The sequence below is a fragment of the Sylvia atricapilla genome, chromosome 3 (genome assembly GCF_009819655.1).
Source record: "Sylvia atricapilla isolate bSylAtr1 chromosome 3, bSylAtr1.pri, whole genome shotgun sequence".
In the NCBI taxonomy this organism is placed as follows: Eukaryota; Metazoa; Chordata; class Aves; order Passeriformes; family Sylviidae; genus Sylvia; species Sylvia atricapilla.
The window spans coordinates 99084935-99104477 of NC_089142.1; the positions used below are offsets into that span (position 1 = coordinate 99084935).

At 40.4% G+C, this 19543-nt stretch overlaps 1 protein-coding gene across 1 annotated transcript in view; it reads left to right on the forward strand.

Annotated features, from left to right (window-relative positions):
* STON1 (stonin 1) overlaps nt 1–19108 on the forward strand; it is a 31583-nt gene extending 12475 nt beyond the window's left edge. The window contains exons 3-10 of the mRNA XM_066314449.1: nt 9579–9680; nt 9979–10132; nt 11304–11491; nt 12515–12608; nt 13793–14388; nt 15782–16183; nt 16933–17022; nt 18905–19108. Of these exons, the coding sequence (XP_066170546.1) occupies nt 9579–9680; nt 9979–10132; nt 11304–11491; nt 12515–12608; nt 13793–14388; nt 15782–16183; nt 16933–17022; nt 18905–19012 (1734 nt within the window). The 3' untranslated portion in view covers nt 19013–19108. The remainder of the gene's footprint in view (nt 1–9578; nt 9681–9978; nt 10133–11303; nt 11492–12514; nt 12609–13792; nt 14389–15781; nt 16184–16932; nt 17023–18904) is intronic.
* The last annotated feature ends 435 nt before the right edge of the window (nt 19109–19543 follow it).

Genomic DNA, 19543 nt, shown 5'->3' on the forward strand with positions numbered 1-19543 from the left:
ACATTTACTTCAGGGCAGTGTTTAGATGTTATCTGTGTTTCCTTCACAAAGGACCAGCAGGGTTTGGGAGATTTTATATTTAAAACAGAAATCAATGAGAACAACTATTTTTATAGTCTGTTTGCCTTACTTACAAAGTGTTGTATTTGCTGAAACCGACAACCTTTATCTTTGCATTGATCTTTCTTATACTAATTGTATTACTCCAGGTAAGTGGTACTTGATGTAATTTTGGATTCAAACATCCATTGAAGTCAGTGGAAGTCTTTTAAATGACAAAATGGGATGTGCATCAAAGTCTGAAAATAAAAGAGAGGCAAAAAAAGAAGAAAGGAATAGTGGTAATGGTCTGTGGATGATTTTTTATGTCAGTAAATAAGAAACCTGCAATACCTGCTTATTCTGACCAGAAGAGAGCACAAAGGGTAGAAAAAGAGATGTTACTGGATGCAACAGGTGACACTTTCCAGTGATGTGGAACAACAGTTCTGTTGCCCCTCGGTAGCAACTCTTGAGAAATGAGGATGATGACGCACTCCATTGAACTTGATACCAAGCCACTGTTGTCCTTATGCTCCTTGATTTGTTTTCCTCCAGATTCTGTATTAATTGTCCAAAAGATTTTACATCTGAACATATGTTTTCACATGTTACTTTTGGTTGTGTTTATTTTACCTGGCAGACTTCTTTGCTCTGGCATTGGTGTCCATATTTCTATTTTGCATTTATTTGTCTTTTTGTTACTTAACACAGTAACTAACTGCTGCAGTTAGTAGTACTTAGCAATAATTTTGATAGCTCTGAAGCAGTGCTGTTACTCCTAATGGAAACTATAATTTTATTTGGGTCTTTTGTCAGTAAAAGTGCAAAGAAATCACGCTGATAATCTTGTAATAACATTTTGTAGATTGCATATTGATTAAAAAAATAAAGTTGTATTTCAAACTGGCAGTTTCTTGTCCCCTCACTAGAAATTTCTCAAGCTAGTTTTGAATTTAGTATAATTAACTGGTTGATCTTGATCATCAGGTATTGCAGCTTATTAGAAAGAGCAGTTCTAGTCTGTGAGTGGGGAGTATCGCTCAGATAAAGCTGGTTGCAGAAAGCTCAGTGAAGCACTATATTACATTTATCATCATGGAATGGTTTGGGGTGGAAGGGGCCTTGAAGATTATCCAGTTCCAATCTCCCTGCCATGCGTAGAGACAATTTTCCCTAGACCAGGTTGTGCATAGTCCCAGCCAATCATGTATGCTTCCATGGGTGGGGCATCCACAGCTTCTCTGGGCAACCTGTGCCAGTGCCTCACCACCCTCACAGTAAAGAATTTCTTCCTAACATCTAATCCAAACCTTCCCTCTTTCAATTTAAAACCATTCTTTCTTGTCTTAGTACTAATTTCTCTTCCAACAGCTTTTTGATGACTCCTTTATGTACTGGAAGGTGCTGTAAGGTCTCTCTGGAACCTTTCTCCTCTCCAGGCTGAACAGCCCCAGCTCTCTGAGTCTGTCTTCACAGGAGAGGTGCTCCAGCCCTCTGAGCATCTCCATGACCACACTCTGAACTCGCTCCAGCGGGTCGGTGTTCGTCTTGTGTTGGGGGCCCCAGAGCCGGATGCAGCACTCTGGTGGATTCTCACAATGATTTATGGCAGATCCTTTCTTCACTTATTTCATAGCAGTACTAACCCAAAGAATACTGTGGTTTTTCCTATTGAGTGCTTCCTCTGGTCTCTCTGGGATATTTGAATATAATGTAGCGACAACTGTTTAAGACTTTCACAAATTTCAAAACCTGTTCTGTTACCAGGGAAACAGTGAGACCTCTGTGGGGAAATATGGGAATGAGGCAAGAGGTTTATGAGGCAGCATTCAAAGAATGGGCTTAAAGAATAAAATAACCGTGCCACTTGTCCTATGCTGCAGTGTCTGTAGCAAAGCAATCAGCTATTCTGGGAAATACCAGGAAATAGAGTTAACATCCATTTTCACTTCAGTGGCATGCTATCCTTCAGTGAGCACCTGCAAGTGGAAAACAGGTATTTTGCAAAAGTATCTCTCCCTTACAGAGCTTAAACACTGTGCAATGTTTAAAAGTATCAGTGAACAATGCGATTCAGGGACATGAAAAAATGAGATGGCAAATTGCTAGAATATAAGTAAAAAAAATGGAAACGTTTATTTTGGGACAGCTTCCTAGTATTTGCAATGCCTTGTATGTGCTATTTTATAGCACTGTTCTTTCCTTAGCAAAAACAACCTGTAATTTTTTACAATAACAAGCATAGCATATTGTAAGTGATGCTCATGCTCCCTGCTGAAGCCTAATAAAATGAAAAGTATTGGGCTCAAAATTCTTCTTTGCCATCTCAAATCCCAGTGTGATTAGGTATTTCTAGTTGTGGGTGGGTACAATGTAGTGTTACTTTGCATTTTGATGGCCTTTTTAGTTTAATTGAGAATAACTTTCACTCCCATTCCCAGCAATAAATGTCCAAGGGGAAAAAGTCAGAAGTGTCAGAAGGGGAAAAAGTCAGAATGTGCTGCGAGTAATATGTGAGGAGTGACCAGCAGTGGGGGTAAGAGAGAAGAAGCGAGTGAGCCGGCAGCTGGCAGGAGAGGGCAGCAAGCAGAGCGTGTTTGCACGGAGTTGTCTCTAAGGAGAACTGATGTTCTCCAAGTCAAGCTGAAAAGTTTACCGAGGAGCGGGACTGAAACAGAAAAGTGCGGGGGAACCCATGCAGAGAAGTGCCTTCAAGGGAAGGTATTGAGAACAAAGTTGTGCATAGCTGCGGGTGGCTGGGTGGGGAAAAGCAGTGAATGATCTCCTGGGGCGGGGAGGAAGAGCTGAAGCAGCTGGAAAAGGAGCAGGGGGAGCATGGGTAGAGCCACTGCAGGCACAGCAGGTGGCTGTGAGACTGATGTGGGGGCACTGCCCCACCCGAGCAGGGCAGTGCCAGGCCAGGCAGAGGCCCTGCTTTCATACAGTACATCCTGCCATTGTGCACCAAGCAGAACTTGCTGGGCCTGGAGCGTCCCTGCTTCACATCTGCACCACTTTCGGCAATGGTGACCTGTCCTCATGCTATGGAAATGACAAGATCGATGCTGTAAGGAATGCAATGAAAATATCAAACAAAACCCAGCAGTCAAACAGGGAGGATTTAAAACAAGAATTTAGGCATTAGTTTGGTGATATCCAGAGGTGAGCTACCACTCTAACCTTCTTGGACTGCCATCTAGGAAGGGACCATCATCTATCATCTGTAGCATGGAGCAGATGTTACTGCGTAAATGTAAGTAATGACACCGGGGTTTAGACGAGACTTCATCTGAAGTGCAGGAAGCCAACTGCTGCCCTGAATAGAAAAGGGAAAAGGCTGCTTTAGCCCCCTCCATGTAAGTCCATTACTGAATATCTTTTGATGCTAATGATGTGATTATAAGGTCAAAATGAGAGTGCAGAAAATCTGCTCAGGGTAGGTCTACACAAAAGTGGAGCTGGGGGTAAAACGAAAAGAAAAAACCAAAGAAAAATGAAAATGTGTATGCAGTGGTGTATTAGGAAAACAGAAGCCCCTCCTTGTTTTCTCAGGAAAGGAAGCTCAGGAATATGACCTTTAGTAGATACTGGGGTCCTCATATACATGCTTCCCACAGCAACATGGCAGTGAAGGTTACTCTCCATACATCTGAGTTATTCTTCAGCAGAGTTAAATTGGTATTAATGAGGCAGTAAAGAAGGACAGCCTGACTGCTTAGCTGTGCTTCAGCCTGTCTCTCTAAGTCACTTGCTGGGTGATTTTAGTGCTTGCTTGGCGCTGCAAATTCCAATGCTGGTGCAAATGCCTGACGCAGTCACTCAGCTTTATTCCTCTTAAAATTACCAAAGGCAAAGTTAGGCAGAGCAAACTGGCCTTGACCAAAACATGCTACCCTGTTCTTACTTAACTTCACACTAAGACTGCTGGACTTCTGCAATCATCTGCTCAACAGTGAACTTCCAGCAGCTAATTCAAATAAAGAGAAATTATATTTCTGGCATTTATTCTCCCACTGCACCGTGCCTCTGTGTGGTTCTGCACACCCCAGTAGCTAATCCCTCCCCACTGGAGCTAGGGAGTCATGAGCAGATGAGTGGCAATTGCAGACAGGTGAGGAAGGGGGTGAAAGTTCATCCACTGATGAAGAAGGGTAAATCCAGGTGACAGGGAAAGGACTTAAAGAGCCATGAAAGCAAAGACAATGGACAAAAGAGGAGGGAGCTGGACTGCAGCTATTCTGAGGACACAGGTCAGGAGGTTGGGGTCTCTCTGGGAAAAAGGGGTGATATAAGCATCTGTACATCATACCCAGGGAAAGAAGACACACAGCAAAGGAGGTGATGGAACAGGAGCTGAGCACTGAGCCTGACACCAGCAGCAGTGTGACAGAAAGGCACAAGAATAAGCACAGTGAAATGGCCCCTCCCCACCCCAGGTGGCTGCTGTTTCCCTTTGAGGCTCTCTGTCCACATAAGGCATGTGTATCAGGGTGAGTATTTAGGAGAGGCAAGGCTTATTTCATCCTTAATTAGGCTTACTAATACTACACAAGACTTTGAGCTGAGATATACAGTACCATTCAGTATATTCAATGCATCAGACTGCCATTTTTATATAGCAGTTTGTACAGGTCAGAGCCCTTCATAAACCACCCAATGTCCTGAAAACTTGTCATTAAATTGAATTAAGGGAGAGCTCTTTCTATAGCTCTGATAAAGTGGCTTAAATCAGGTAAAAAAAAAAAAAAAGAGAGGCTCTTGAAGAAACAGGAGTCACACGTGATAAATGAAAAAGGAACAAATCACAGATCCCAGTATTATGTGTCTCAGAACTCTGAGGGAAATGATGGAGCTTGTAACAAAATCACGCTGTTAATAAAATTGATTATGAGACTGGAGTGCCATATATCTATGAGTCAACAGCTGAAAACAAAGGGAACACATTAGAGGATATCTTTAAAATGAAATTACACCTCTGCTCATGTCATGTTATCTCCGTGAGGACTGCCTGGATTCTGCAAGCAGTTCCTCCCAAGAATGATTGCTTTTACTTGGAAAGAAAAGGCAAGATGGTGTTTGTATAATATGCCTTGAAAAAGAATTTTGCAGCCCTGCAGTTATGTGGCCGTGTTCCTCTCCAGCAGTAATGCTGGATTTAAACAGGAGAGGGCATTCATGACCAAGCATCTGAGTGTGCTGAGGGTTCCTGTTTCTTAGAGGGAAGACATTTGAGAACGGTAATTTTTTTTTAATGATTAATAAAGGCTTATCATCCAAAAATAAATCTTCTCTAGACATCATGTACCAAAAGGAGTATAAATAATTACAAATTAAAACCTGTCTAGTAAACGAATGTTTGAGGTGCCCTTAAGCAGCACTATCCCAAAGGCAGACAAAACCCCTGAAAAATCAGGAGGGTTTGAACAGCATGCTAATCTTTTCCGTAGCCTCTTCTCTAAAACTCTTGTGAGCTCTTTAAGAGACTACAATGGGGAGAGCTGGACTGGAAGCTCAACCAAGATTGATGAAACCTTGATGCTATTTCTGGCTGCCATTTGTGAACTTGGGCAAGATATTTGGTGGGTCTGTGCCTCAGTTTCTTCTCTTAAAAGTAGGAGTAAATGTTAAAAACTTCCGTAAGTGTGAAAATGACAACAGTGTTGTACTTTATACTGCAGGAGTCAGATAGTAGGTTAAGCTCACCATATCAAAGCTAGCCAGTCAGTATGAGTAATGCTAGTCACAGATACTTTTATATTTTTCCCCTTGTTCAGAAATGACTGAATGCTGTTCAGCTGAGAGTGCTTGGATGAAAAGACACCCTCCCTAGGAATTTGTAAAAGAAATTCTGTAAGGTGTGTTGCTAGGCCACAGATGAAAATAGAAGTGTCTTGGTTAGCAGGAAGTGCCCTCTGCAACCTCCCTGTGCAGCTTGGAAGGTCGTATTCCTGTTCTCATTTCTATTTTATTCCCATTGATATCTGTGTACTGTAAGTAGGTTTCTCTGCTGTCCCAGCATGAAGGGAGCTGACATGACCTGGTGACCAGCCCTTTGTTATTCACTATACAGAGGGTATAATTTAGAACAGATGGGGGATGCCCACAGGGCCTTGTGGGAATGCAAATACAGAGACATGCTGTCCACCTCAAGTGCAGGTAAGGATAATTTGCTTTGGTCTGCAAATTTTCCTGTGGACATAGGCAAAGTCACCTGACGGCTATCTGAGAGAGCTGAGCAGCCCTTTGGTATCAAGCTCCCCACCTCTCCTTCTTCTTGAAGTTAGGCGTACAAACTATTTTGATTCTAAGGCACTTTGTAACCCCTAGATAAACAAAGAGAGGTAGAAAGCAAGGATCTCATTTAGGAATCTTTCTGCACTTACACCTTTGTAGGAGCTCAGTACAGTGTGCTGGCAGGGTGATGGCTCTGTGCCAGGTCTGGCTGCCTGATGGGGCAGTGGCAGCCAGCTGCAGGATCCCCATCTGCGACCTTCAGGGCCCAGTGAGATCCTCAAGGCTGCAGCTCCTTCCTGCTATCTCTGCTAACACAACAGAAAAAAAAAAAAAAAAAAACCAGTCAGAGAAGAATAAGGACATTTTTGGTATGCACTAGCCCAGGCAGTTTCAAATGAGCACTGTGCTTTAAGAAAAAATATGGTTTATTATTTAAATTATTCTGTAAGCAAAGCAACATGGCTTGCCTTTTCCTCACAATGATGGAGGGCATACAGAACAGCTGAATATGCAACTGCTGTTTAATTCAAGACTTAAGCAGTGTCATTAAACATATTTTCTTGCGGAGAAAAATTACTTCAATAGCAAATTGCATTTGTCTCACTTGTGAAAACACAGTTTATTAAGGATGCTGCTTCTTCTATTTTGTAGGTGTTAGTCTGGCTATTTAACTAAGGATCTGACAGTATTTTCATTAAAATATTTTCATTTTTTTCAGGATGTGTAAGCCTTAAAAACTAAAGCTTAATGGGTGAGTCTCCTTTTCACAAGCCAAACAGCACTGTATTGACATAGCTACCTAAAAATGAAAAAGAAAGGAAAAAGAAAGGAAAAAGAGATTGTGTTTCTAGGTTCTGAGAACTCTCAGGGCAACACTGACCGAAGGTGCATAAAGACCTAAGTATATATTCTCCTACACATACGAGATTAATGAACATTTTTCCAGATTAGTAACTGCTAAATTAGTAGATCTCTGCATTAACATATGAACAGATTGCTGCAAATGTAAGCAATAATTGAGTAGTTGTACCAGATTGCTGCTGCTTAACTGCAACACTTAGCTTCAGCTATCCCCGTTTAGGAGCTAATCACGACTTCAGGGTTTATTAGAGCAAAAATGATACGCTTTTGTAGCCAGCTTTCCTAGGTGCATTCCCACACCATGGGAACAACTGCGGGTCTCCAGATAAATCCTGTGCTCACAAGGCGATGCTTCAGGCTGGAGCTCGGAGCGCAGACCAGACAGCGGCGGGTCACTCTGAGTGTCAGGCTCCGGCTTTAGCACCATGTGCCCCGGAGCCGGTCGCTCTGAGTGCCAGGCTCTGGCGTTAGCACCATGTGCCCCGGGCAGGGCTCCCGATCCCGCGGGCCCGCGGCCCTCACGGCCGGCGGGGCAGGGCGCGGGCGGGGCGCGGCCCCTGGCAACGGCGCCTTAAAGGCGGGCGGGGGCTGAGGCGGCGGCTGCCGCGGCCATGGCTCACGGCGGGCCCGTGGTGAGGGGCAGTGAGGGGCTGCGCTGGGCTGGGTTGGATTGGGCTAGGCTAGACTAGACTAGACTAGACTAGACTAGACTAGACTAGCGGAGTCTGGCGGCTCCTCTTTGCGGGACACAGGGGACGGGGATGAGGATGTGGAAGTCGCCTCCTGTCCCGGCCAGGAGCCGCCCGCCGCCGGCGCGGAAAGCTTAAGGACGACATAGAAAGCCCGTGCTTTTTTTTTAAGATTTTTTTTTTTCCTGTTGGAAATGACCGTTTGTGGCAGAAGTGTGGTGTCAGTGTCCCGCTTGCAGCGTGCGAGGGACGCTGTGGGCGCTCGGCGGGGCCGGGGACGAGGCGGCGGCCTTTAGCCCACGGCGGGTTTTGTCCGCTGCTGCCTCTCCCTGCGTGGGGACCCAGGTGCTCCCTTAGGGAGGCCTTGGAGGCTTTGCTGGAATGGGATGTAGCTAAACCCCTCCTGCCACCTCCCTGCACACGAATAAAACCGGAGTTTGACAGTTCCCGCTATGGTTCTGGCCTGGTTCTGGCGAGAGAGTGCCTGTGTGTAAAGGGATTAAGCTGGAGTACAATAGCGTCTGTGCTGTAACCATTTTTCTCTAATTTGCAAGCATGTGGTGTTTGAATTTTACAGCTGCTGTGTGCAGTTTTTATGTAGCACGATAAATATTTGTACTCACTGTAGCTTGGCAATCCTGGGGAGAGGAATAGGCCCGTTGAAAGATTTACATTCTGATTCTCTTCTGGGTTAGCAGTGAAGGCAGAGCATTTGACATCTCGGCTGATCAGCAGCTTTTAGCGTAGTGGTACAAGAGGAATTCTTTTTTTTTTTTTTTTCTCTTCCTCATCTTCCTAGTGTCCTGAAAAAGTGCTGGAGGAATCTTTGGAGGTTGATACCATCGATAAGAAATTATACATGAGTATGGTTGTTTTAAAGTAGTGTTGGTTGCTTTTTCCAGAAAGTGTAAGGTGTTACTTCTTAGTATCTTCTTTTGTTTGAAAAGAAATTGTATATATTCTGCACTTTAGAACAACTTTGGAGGAGTAAAACATTAATTTGATGTTTAAAAACATTAATACAGAATTTTGTGAGGTTTCCTAAAATATCTCAGCTTGATTTTGTACCTTGTGTAGGCTATTCTGGTGGTAATGATAGTCAAGATTAATAGGCTTTAAATTGCAAAAAGCTCATTATCTTATGTTTGCATTGGAGTGTAGGAATCTTGAAGCTCATGTGTATCTGCTGTCCAGGTCTGACTGGAGGATTAGGATTTAATCACTGACATGCACAGAAGAAGGAATAACATGTTCTGTTGCAGTCCTATTGTAATGTAAGATGAATTATCTGTACTGATAAAAGCAGTGTTCAAATTTCCACACACTATTTCCATAAAGAAAAAAGAAATATATCTCTATTATTTTTGTGGATTCCTTACATTCTGCTTCTGATGGAACTGGCACAGTTAATTTTTAATAGCTTATATTATTGGTTGGCCCTTAGGTTAGGAGCAATGATTCTAGTATAATACAGTGGGGTTAGACAAGCTTGTTTTTGGAAGTACAGAAGAAGCCTAAGCAAAAATTTGAGGCTCAAATCCAGTACTTTTTTAGGGATGTTAGCTTTAAAAGAATGAGGACTTGCAGACCTTTGCATTTGACGTTCTGTTCATTAAACTGATCTGTTCATGCTGTTCAGTTTGTAACAGCAGTTTATGAAGTGAGATTAGACTTTGTGCTATCTTTTCAAATGGCTTAATGCTCATCTTAGCTTGAATTTTTTTTTTTTTTTTTTTTTTTTTTGTGATGTAGCCTGAACTATACCAGTCCATTATCGAAGATGTGATTGAAGGTGTGCGGGAATTCTTTGCAGAGGAGGGTGTAGAGGAGCAGGTTCTGAAAGACTTGAAGCAGGTTTGTTGGGTTCCCTTGCATTAATATCAACTGTGTTTGTGTTTTTCTTTTGAGATAATGGAGCTGTCCATTTCCTTGCCCTCCAAAACATGCCAACTTTTGCCCTTAGAGTTACAAGTATCCTGGGAGTGATGTGGGGGCTGCTGGGAGTGGAAATTGATTAGTTATTGCTGCCCTGTTTGTAGGATAGAATCAGTCAATTTACTCTTGGAAAAGCTGGGAATACCTGATTATCTTTTTTGATGTAGTTTGTTTTTAAAGCTGATGTTTGTTTACCTTAATAATAATCTTCCTGTAGCTTTGGGAAACGAAAGTGACACAGTCTAAAGCAACAGAAGGCTTCTTCAGACACAGCCACTGTTCTCCACGGTTCAGTCTGCAGCTGCCACACAGTTCTCACCGAATTTTGCAGACTTCAGCAGGTCAGATGTTGTTGGACACAATGCATGCAATTTAAGAATATCTCAGTGATTTGGGGATTATTTTGGAAGACTTGCAATAATCTTGATTTGTGTATATATATCTTATGTATATATCTAGCTTGGTGTGGAACAGTAATTATTTGAAAGCAGAATTTGACCAGTAAAGGATGAATTAAACTTTAATAAACGAATAGAATTCTGTCTACATGCTCTTGACCAGCTGCTCATTTCCAGTAGGAAAACATGCAGACAGTTTTAGCCTTCTTCTCTTCTTCTTACTCCAGTAGTGTAACCCTTCAGTTGTAAATTTATCTGCAGGGTTAAGCTCCTGCTTCCTCTTTTGATGTGTGTCCTGATGTGTGCAGAGGTTTTATGGCTCATTTGTGCCACTCAGTTCTGCAGTCAGGTTGGGGTTTAATCTGGTTCTCAATTTGTTGAAATGTAATCCCTTGCTCAGAAAAAAAGAGAGGAAGCTTGTTAGTTTTTCTAAAAGCAGCGTTCCTGTTGCAGAGGAGTACTTGACTGTCACACAGTCTGACATCAGGACCTATTCTTCTCAATGAAGTCCAGCTGATCACTGCGGTATTGTTGTGGAAGGGTGTAGTACTCAGCTGAGACTTATCCCAAAGTGAGAGGCTGTTAGGACCTTTACCCATGAAGGACAGACCCCACCCATATGAGATGATTCAATGAAAATCTGTGTTGTGGTGTATTTCAGGCTTGGGCAGGCATTCTTGATCTGTGGGGTTCTTTTATTTTTCTTCCTTTTTTTGTGCTTGTGTTTATTTACTTCTTCCTAGTTGAATGAACTGTTGTTGGACGCAAGTGTTTTATTTGTTCCATGTGATTAAAGGGAATATGCTTTCATGTTTGTGTCCTGTTGGAGGTTTTATATTTAATGAGCATTACCTTCTTACTCTTAAGTTTTTAAAGGAAGCTACTAATGCCAAGCAGTCTGAGTAAATCTCTTTCTTTATTTCTAAAAAGGGGATTTGAATTGCCTCAAGGCTAGAGATTTTCAAAGTAGTTAGGGCTACCAAAATTGCTTGCTTCTAAAAGCCTGGGAAAGTTTTCCCTTTGCCCTTTTTTCTCCCATGGAAGTCAGTATTGGATACTTTTGAAAATCTTATCCTACTGTTCCTACTTTCAGCATCATTGGATTTGCTGTGCTGTGAAAAAATACTTGCATGTTTTCCTCAAGTTAACAAGGCAATACTTGTGCTCACTAATGAGGATGAACTGAAGTTAGAGTGCTTTAGTTTCACCCATGTTTGCTGTAAATTATTGAAAGATAATTGTATCCAAGAAATTAATGTGGGTTTTTTTTATATAGCTTCTCTCGTCATCCAAGCTGGCAGAGGTTTTCAGCATCTAACAGCAGCGAAACTGGTATGTAGCTGTAGTGATGTTTTACTTCAATTTTGATTTTGTTGGACTCCTAAATTTTTAAAATTGTTTGCCAGTTATTAATAGGCTTCAGGAGGGAGAGTTTTAACACTGCTGCTTTTGTTGGAGGAGTTAAAAAGGATGGGATGTACCAGCTAGTTCTGCAAGAAGTGAAGCCATAGTGTTGGAAAGATACTATTGCAAAAATAGTATTCCAACTATTGTTGGAAAGATCTATTTAGCCCATGGGATGAAAGTGTAGTGGAAATGCACAGCAACATATACTTAAAAAATATGAATATTACTGGTTGTTAAAATAATGCATGGCTGGGAAATACTACCACTAGTGAAGCTGGGAGCAGCATTATCTGTGAGGTGTAGAAATCATCCAGAAGGAAAATGAATGTTTTTATAGTTGACAAGTTTGGAACACTGGGCATAGCAAAATATCTTTGGGGAGCAGCCACTAATTGCCAGAGCTTGATGAACTTAGCAAGTGCCTTCTGAGCCTCAAGCTAAGTAGCATGTCAAGTTGAAATATAATATTGGGAAGGTGTTTGCAATATGTGAATTTCCTGATTTTAAAAGTTGGATTTCCTCAGAAGAGCTAGATTGAAAGGGAGCTGCTTATTCAACTCTACTCCCCAGGAGGGAAAGAGAAAATGAAGTGACTTCATAGGCCTAGGCAAGAAACCTGTACTGGGTGGAGTAATGCATAAACTTAGGTAAAATTGACTTTCAGTCAATTTCAAGTAGAAAAATGCCTTTCTGGATGGTGGGTACATTGAGGGGATATGGAAAATGTTACCTTAACAAAAAGGGAGTGTGGTAGCTGGAAAGCAGGAAACGCCTGGGGCGTATCATTACTCTGTTAGTGCAGAATATTCTTAATCTGTCTACATCCCAAAAGCATGATGCAGCTTTCCAGGGAAGATGACTCAGAGGCCGTCACTGGTGTTTCCCATGGTTGTTCCAGGTGTGGCACTCTGTGCCTTTTCCTGCCTAAGCCCAGCTCTTGTGTTGCAGGGCCCCCCACAAGCAGGTGTGACTCTTGCTCTCCCTTCCTGTGTTGCATATCCTTTACAGATGCCAGGTGGAATGATGCTGCAACCAGCACCAGGTAAGTGTAACGAGGAGGTGTCAAAGCTTGCAGTGCCCTGGGGATGTTGGAAGACAGTCCCAGGGACAGTAGATAAAACAGATGTGAAGGTAAAGTGGGTAGAACCAGTTACCCTCCTCTTTGTACTTTGTGTTTGTAGTAGCTGTGTTGGGGAAGTAACTGTATTGATTAGTTGGTGTGTCAGTTTTACAACTTGTGACAAGTGTTTACCTGTGTCTGGTTAATAAAAGAATCTCCTCCTTGTCTCTCTGGGGCAGTCTTCTATGTTTTCAAAAAGCTAAAGGCACTGTGGTGCTTCAGAGACAAATTGATTTCTTATTCAAATAAAATCCAACTATCCATTCACCTTTTTGGTCCCATTCTTTTTGGTGATAAAACTGCCTGTACTACTTGTACAAAAACTCCTTGTACTGCTTAGGTGTGATCAGTGGAAGGCTTAGTTTGGTCATTGACTCTTCCCTCAAACAGCTTTTCTTTGATGAAAACTGATGTCTCTAGTTATCTCGTTCAGGTATAATTTCTGATGACATCAATTTTCTATAGACTGGTACCAGTGACTCTGTCTGTTGTGAGCATGTGTGTGGGGAGAAGAAAAACCAAATGAAATTTGGAGCTTGGCTCTGGCATCTCAATTCTAACACTGATAATAATAACTTTAGGCACTCAGTATTTGGAGTGGTTTTCTTAAGAGGTTATATGTAAATTCATAGTTGCTTGAGTTTTTTTTAAACTAAAATAGGCAGGTTTTTTAGAGAGAATACCTAAAGGCCCTTAGAGGAATGAACTCTCCCTATAGCTATGGACTGCTTTACTGTTTCATCTTGTATTCCTTTGTTTCTGAAATGATGTGGAAAAATTTAAAACCTAGATTTTATTTATTTATTTATTTTAAATCTAATATGTCGTTAAATTATTGAACTTACTGTCACAAGGTGCTGTGTAGGCCAAACCCAAAAAGAGGTATTAAACATGATGGATTGGATGGAAGCCATGATTCAAAAAGATGCTGAATGCTTGGTTTTTGAGGGCTGGAATTGTGCTTGAGAAAAGTTTTGCTTTGCAAATGTCCTTTTTCTCATAGTTTGTCTGAGCGTTTGCTTGTGTTTCTGGTGGAGACAGGTCAGTGGCTTGGATGAACCTGTAGTTTCACCTGCTGAAGTAGTTTTTAACTCTTCTCTCTGCAGGACAACTTTACAAGGTGAATGTGCCTGTTGTGGTCACACAGGCCTCAGGAGATGGAAGCATTCTCCATTACCCTGTGCAGCAGATGTTTCATCCCCTTGGGCAAGCTTCAGTTCTGCAGGCCAGCCTTGCTAGTGTTGCACAGGTGAATGCATCTGCTGCCCATGCAGCTGGTGAAACATCGCAGCCTCAGGAGACTGCTGTCCAACAGGCTGTGCTGTTTAAACCAAGCTGTGTGGAAAAACAACACCTGGAGAACTCTGCTGCCTTGGTCCAGAAGCCTCCTGTGAGTCTGCAGGAATTTGAAATTAATGCAGCATTGAATCAGTGCAGTGAATCCACAGAAAAATTCCAGCATGACAACCTTCACACAGCTGTGTTTACTCCAGAGTGCTCTGAAGGACTTTTTATTGATGAGTCCTTGGCAAGCAGCTCAAGCAGTGTCCTGCTGAATGTCGAGGGGCAGCTGGACATGGAGCATCCAGAGCTGCTGCAGCAGCAGGTGTCTGATGATATCATTGACCTGATTATTGCAGGGGAAAGTTTGGATGAAAATGCATTTCTAAAGGATCAGGGCAGCATTGCTTCTTCTGACAAGGTAAGGGCTTTTGTTTCTCAGCTAATGAAAGCACATTTGTTAGAGATGGTTCTTTGAACACAATTTTGAGCACCTCTAAATGAGAAGAACAAAAATTATTTTGATTTTTATGGTTCATTCTTTAGTTCGTTTGGAATAGCAGTAGCTGACTGCTTGTTTTTACATTAAGAATTTGTCAAAACAACTGCTAAAATACTGTGATTGATGAGCATATCAATTTAAAAACACTGAAAACTGTAATGAATAGGTAGAATGTATTAGACTTATTGATAACTTTTGAGAATCATGGGGTTTTTTTGTGACTAAGCAGACATGAAAGACTCCTTAAGAGCTTCTGTATCATTCTGGCACTGATCCTCCTATGGATACGGGTCAGTTGTGGGCAAAGTGCTTTTGCAAGATCAGCTGGGATTGATTTTAACTTGTAATGTGTGAAGAGCATTAAAGTTGTATTGAGAATGCTTTCAGGATGAAAAGTCAAATTTGATAAGTGAAAATCTCCTTGAAGAAAATGTATTTCCTTGGGGGGGAAAAAGTCCTGGACACAGTAGAACCCAGCTAGAGCTGTGTGGGAAATCTGAATGATTTTAATTAACAAGCCGCTTTCCTGACCTCATCTAATTTTAGTTCCAGAAAATATTTGCAGATGTTTGAAGTTCAGGTTGGCTTGCTGACTTTTAGTGGTAGTGCTCATATGTAATTAAGGCAAATCTATTAAATGCAAATTTAATGACAATATTGCCAAATGTCTGTAAATAGAAAGCACGTTATGTTGCTCATCTGAACTCTGATGGCAGCATGATGAAGACTGTCTGTAGTGAGAATGGGAGGTCAAAACAAAGTGTTACTTTCTTGAACTAGAAAGTATGTGGATGGGAATTAAATGCTACAATAAAGATTTAATAAGAAACTGAAAATAGATGAAACCTTAAAGCCCTTTTACACTCCTTTGAATGCTGTGCTTAGGAATTCTACCACTTTTATGAACAGTAACTTGAAGTACTGAAATATTTACTGTCTCTCCCAGCTTTTTATATCTTATTTAAACAAAGCATTTTGAATGAGTTGAGGGAGAGGGATCAGTTAATCTTGACTTTTTATTTCAAAATGAAAAATCCTATTTTTGGGAGTGGAGGAGTAGCTTCCATTTTTGTTTTTATGGGAGGTGTTTGTTTTTTTTTTTTTTTTTTGGCAATAGAAATTCTAAGTGTCCACTTGATAGCCTTTGTTTTAGGGTTGTTTTGAGTACAAGGGTGTTTAGAGGAAAGCGTAAGACAATTTTTCTGTATTGCTGAGGAATATTTAACCGGGGTTCCATTTAAGTTAGATGCAACACCATTTTGGCAAATGTACTCAGGTTTACAAGCAGTAGGACCTGAAACTCTCATATTAGTGCCCCAGGCTTGTTGATTTATTAAACCAAAATCTCAGGCTTTGTGCTGACCATGGCTTCCATTGTGGTGTTGATTCACAAGCTGTCCCTGGTCTCTTTCATTGCTGTCCCATGGAACCCACGGAGCAGACGGAATCTGATTTACTGCTGGAGAAGGATCTCTGCAGTGACACTGAAGGCATAAGTCAGCTTGATGGCACTGGGGATGTTTCTTCCAAGGAACAAATACCACATACAAAAGATAAAGAAGATAATGAATTCATTGGCTTTATTGATTCAGAGGATCTAAGAGTTCTGGATGATGAGGAAGACTATGATGACGAATGTGACAGTTCTTCCAACCTGGACTCCAGCTGCAGTGAGGGTGACAATGAAGACCTCCAGACAGATATAGTTGAGGAGGTGATTTACTTTTAAGCCTTTAGAATATTAGATCTCTCCTGACTGTTGAACTGTTGGACCTAGAACACTTTCTGGTTAGTTTAAGGCAGGGCATGCACAGTGAAGTTCCAAACCTCTGGAGATTGGAGGTGCTGCAGAAAAATTACTTGAAAACTCATTACGAGGAGTGTGGATAAATGAAAGAACTATTGGAAAGTCATTTTTAATTGGATGAATTAAAATACTTAGCTATCAGAATTAAAGTTTTATTGTAAAACCCTGGCCTCAGTGGAATGGAGTTCTGCTTTTTACTTAAGTAAGATATTATTTAAAAGAATCAGATTTAAGTAAGATTTATTTAAATAAGATCAGGATACAAATCTAGGTTTCCTTTCCTTCTGAAGGACCACAGGGGATCAGATGGAGAACAATGTGATACAGGAACACTGTTCTCTGTTTAACGGCCTGCGTTTCCTAGATTTTACTTTTTCTTAAGGATACGCAGTTTTGGACCTCACATAAATACGACTTGATCAGTGTTCAGTTACTGGGATCTGCTTTTTCAGTTAGCAGTTTTGCTTTTTTGACCTGTGTTTTTGTTTATTGTGTTTTGGGTTTTGGGAATGAAAACATGTGAAAAGTACTTGTAAATGAGGTTGGTGCAACATGGTCTTCACAGCCTCCATGTCTTGATTTATTTGGTATGTTTAATTCCAAGTATATTCATTGCTATTCTGAAAGAGTGTATGAAACAGAATTTTCATCTCTAGGACCCCTTAAACTCTGGTGATGATGTCAGTGAACAGGACATTACAGACTTGTTTGACACCGATAATGTGATAGTTTGTCAGTACGAAAAGGTACAGTAATACACTTTTATCTTTGTTCTTTAATCATCCTAAATAATATCTTCAGCAAATCCATGTCTTCTCTCCTGTCAGTGCCTTTTGAAGAAACCCTAATGCTGTAATAGAGTGTTTAAATGATGTGTTTAGCTGACAATAGTCTGAAGACTTTCCTGCTGTTTTCTGAAAAGAAGATGATAATCATAATGGCCTATTAAAGGAAAAAGGAACAACAAGTCTGACAAAATTATGATTTGTAAAGGTGCAAAAGCTTGTTTATTTCCTTAACTTTAAGTAAGATCAACATCTCTGTGGATGTATGTAGGCATATTCAGCTGTGAATTAAGGCTTTTAAAATGGATAACACAAAGAGACGTGTATTACTTTCTTGTACATTTTTTTTATTTGTCTTTGTAGTGCTTACTGAGAGATTTTCCTACCAGAATTCTGTTGTGTTTGAAAAACAAAGTAGTTAAGTGCCTTTTTATCCTCGTTCATTTTAATGTTTAAAATTCAACCTTACTTTGAACTCCTGAAGATGAAATTAAATCCTTTAGCTATTGTATGGTTTTGGATGCTTAAATGTCAGTAGCTTAAAAGATAAAAAAGTGCATATTTTAAAGTAAATATGTAAAAATGTGGCTGTAGTTTATGAGCGGGCCTTGACTTTTTTTATATCCCTTCTGAAGTGACTAGTGGTAACTTTTTGTGTGTCTAGCTAGGGCTGTCTTAATAGTTGTCTGTGGTTTAGGGAACAGAGAGACACTAAGAGAATTGTCTTTATGAAACTGTGACAGATTGACTGTTCCTGAGACCAGTTATTTTGGAAACTTATAGGGACATGTGTATAAAATGCATCTGAGTTGAAGCCATGGGTGTCTGTATTGTGTTCAAAGGTACACCAAGTTTTGCAGCTTCAGAACTCAGATGTTGCTCAGTATGCTTTGGGTAGTGCATACTGTTATCTAGAGCAAGCTTTGTCTGAAATAAGCTGAAAAATTGCTTGAAGATCTAAAAGAAACTACTAGGAAGGTCAGCATTGGGCATGTCTTACAGGAAATTTAATATCAGATGTTATTAGAAATCGAGAGTTACAGAAGCTGGGGAAAGATGTCAGTAACTTCCCCCTTTGCAATAACAGATTTAATAAAAAATGTAGGCCCAGTAAAAAGTAGATAAAACAGTTATGTCTTAAATTACTTTGTTACCTTTAAGACAATGTTGTTGGTAAAATTGCTGTCCTGTTTCTTTTCTTTCTGGAATTAAAAACAGACAATTCAAGGAATTTTCTAGAGATATTTTAAATTCCTTCTTTTAGTATTAAATAAAACTTTCTGCAGTATGAATCTCCTTGCAGGCCTTTAAAAAGAAAGAACATGCAAATTCTTACTTTTTCTTTTTAAAAATAGCAGTATTTACTTTTAAGCCAAGTTTTGATGATTGTAGCCTGTTCCTAACAGCTCTGTGCGTGCAACATCTCTTTGCCATGTGAAAAAGAAAACATTGCATTTTAGTTAAGCTCCACTGGCTTGCAAGGTGTGCTGCATTTTGGGATTGCCTCATTACTGTTGTCTTGTCCTGCTGGTGTTGAGCTGCCACTCAACACTTTTTTTTAGGTAATGCATTTTTGGGGGGAAGTTGTGGGATAGGAGAATGGGATAAGATTCAGGAGGTTTCTCTCTTGGGAGGGCAGGGAGTTCTTTATAAACAATTGAAGTATAATGCTTCCATTGAATATTTTGGGACTTAAGGATTTTAAAATAAAAAGCAGGTGTGTAAAACATGTTGTACTTAAACCTTGGTGGGTTTTTTTTGTGTTTCTTCTTTTTTTTTTTTTTAATGAATGGTCTACTGTATATTTGTGGTTGCATTAATTTTGTTTATTATTTTTCATCAGATACATCGAACTAAGAACAAATGGAAGTTCTACTTAAAAGATGGAGTGATGTCCATTGAGGGTAAAGACCATGTTTTTGCAAAAGCCACTGGAGATGCAGAGTGGTGAAACCTCACTCCAGTATGTCTTTGAAGACTGGCATTATTTCCTTATAAACCTTTTGTGAAACAACTGGACTTTCTATTGTTGTGCCATTAAAAAAAACCACACACACACAAAAAACCCCACAAAAAACAAAACAACCAAAACAAAAAGCCAAAACAAAAAAAACCCCACCAAAATAAAAAATAACTCCAAACCAAAAAAGTTGTGATTAAAAATATGCAAAATCTGTGTTAATCTGTTTAGTTTGCAAACTAAACCATTGTACTGTTAGCTACTCAGCTGTCTTTGTTGTTCTTTTATGATTCTTTCATTTTTTCCAATGAAGAAGCATCATTGGAATGAATAGCTTTAAAATTTGAAATGTTACATCTGTTTGTAATTCAAGAAAGTAGAGAAATACTTATTGATTTTAATTAAATAAATTTTAGTACTGTTGTTTTTTTCCCCAGTTCTTAAAAGCTGAGGTATGACTTGAAATTTAAAATTGCACTGTTGTGTTATTCTTTTCAAAGACTTGAGTTAAAAAAAAAAGCA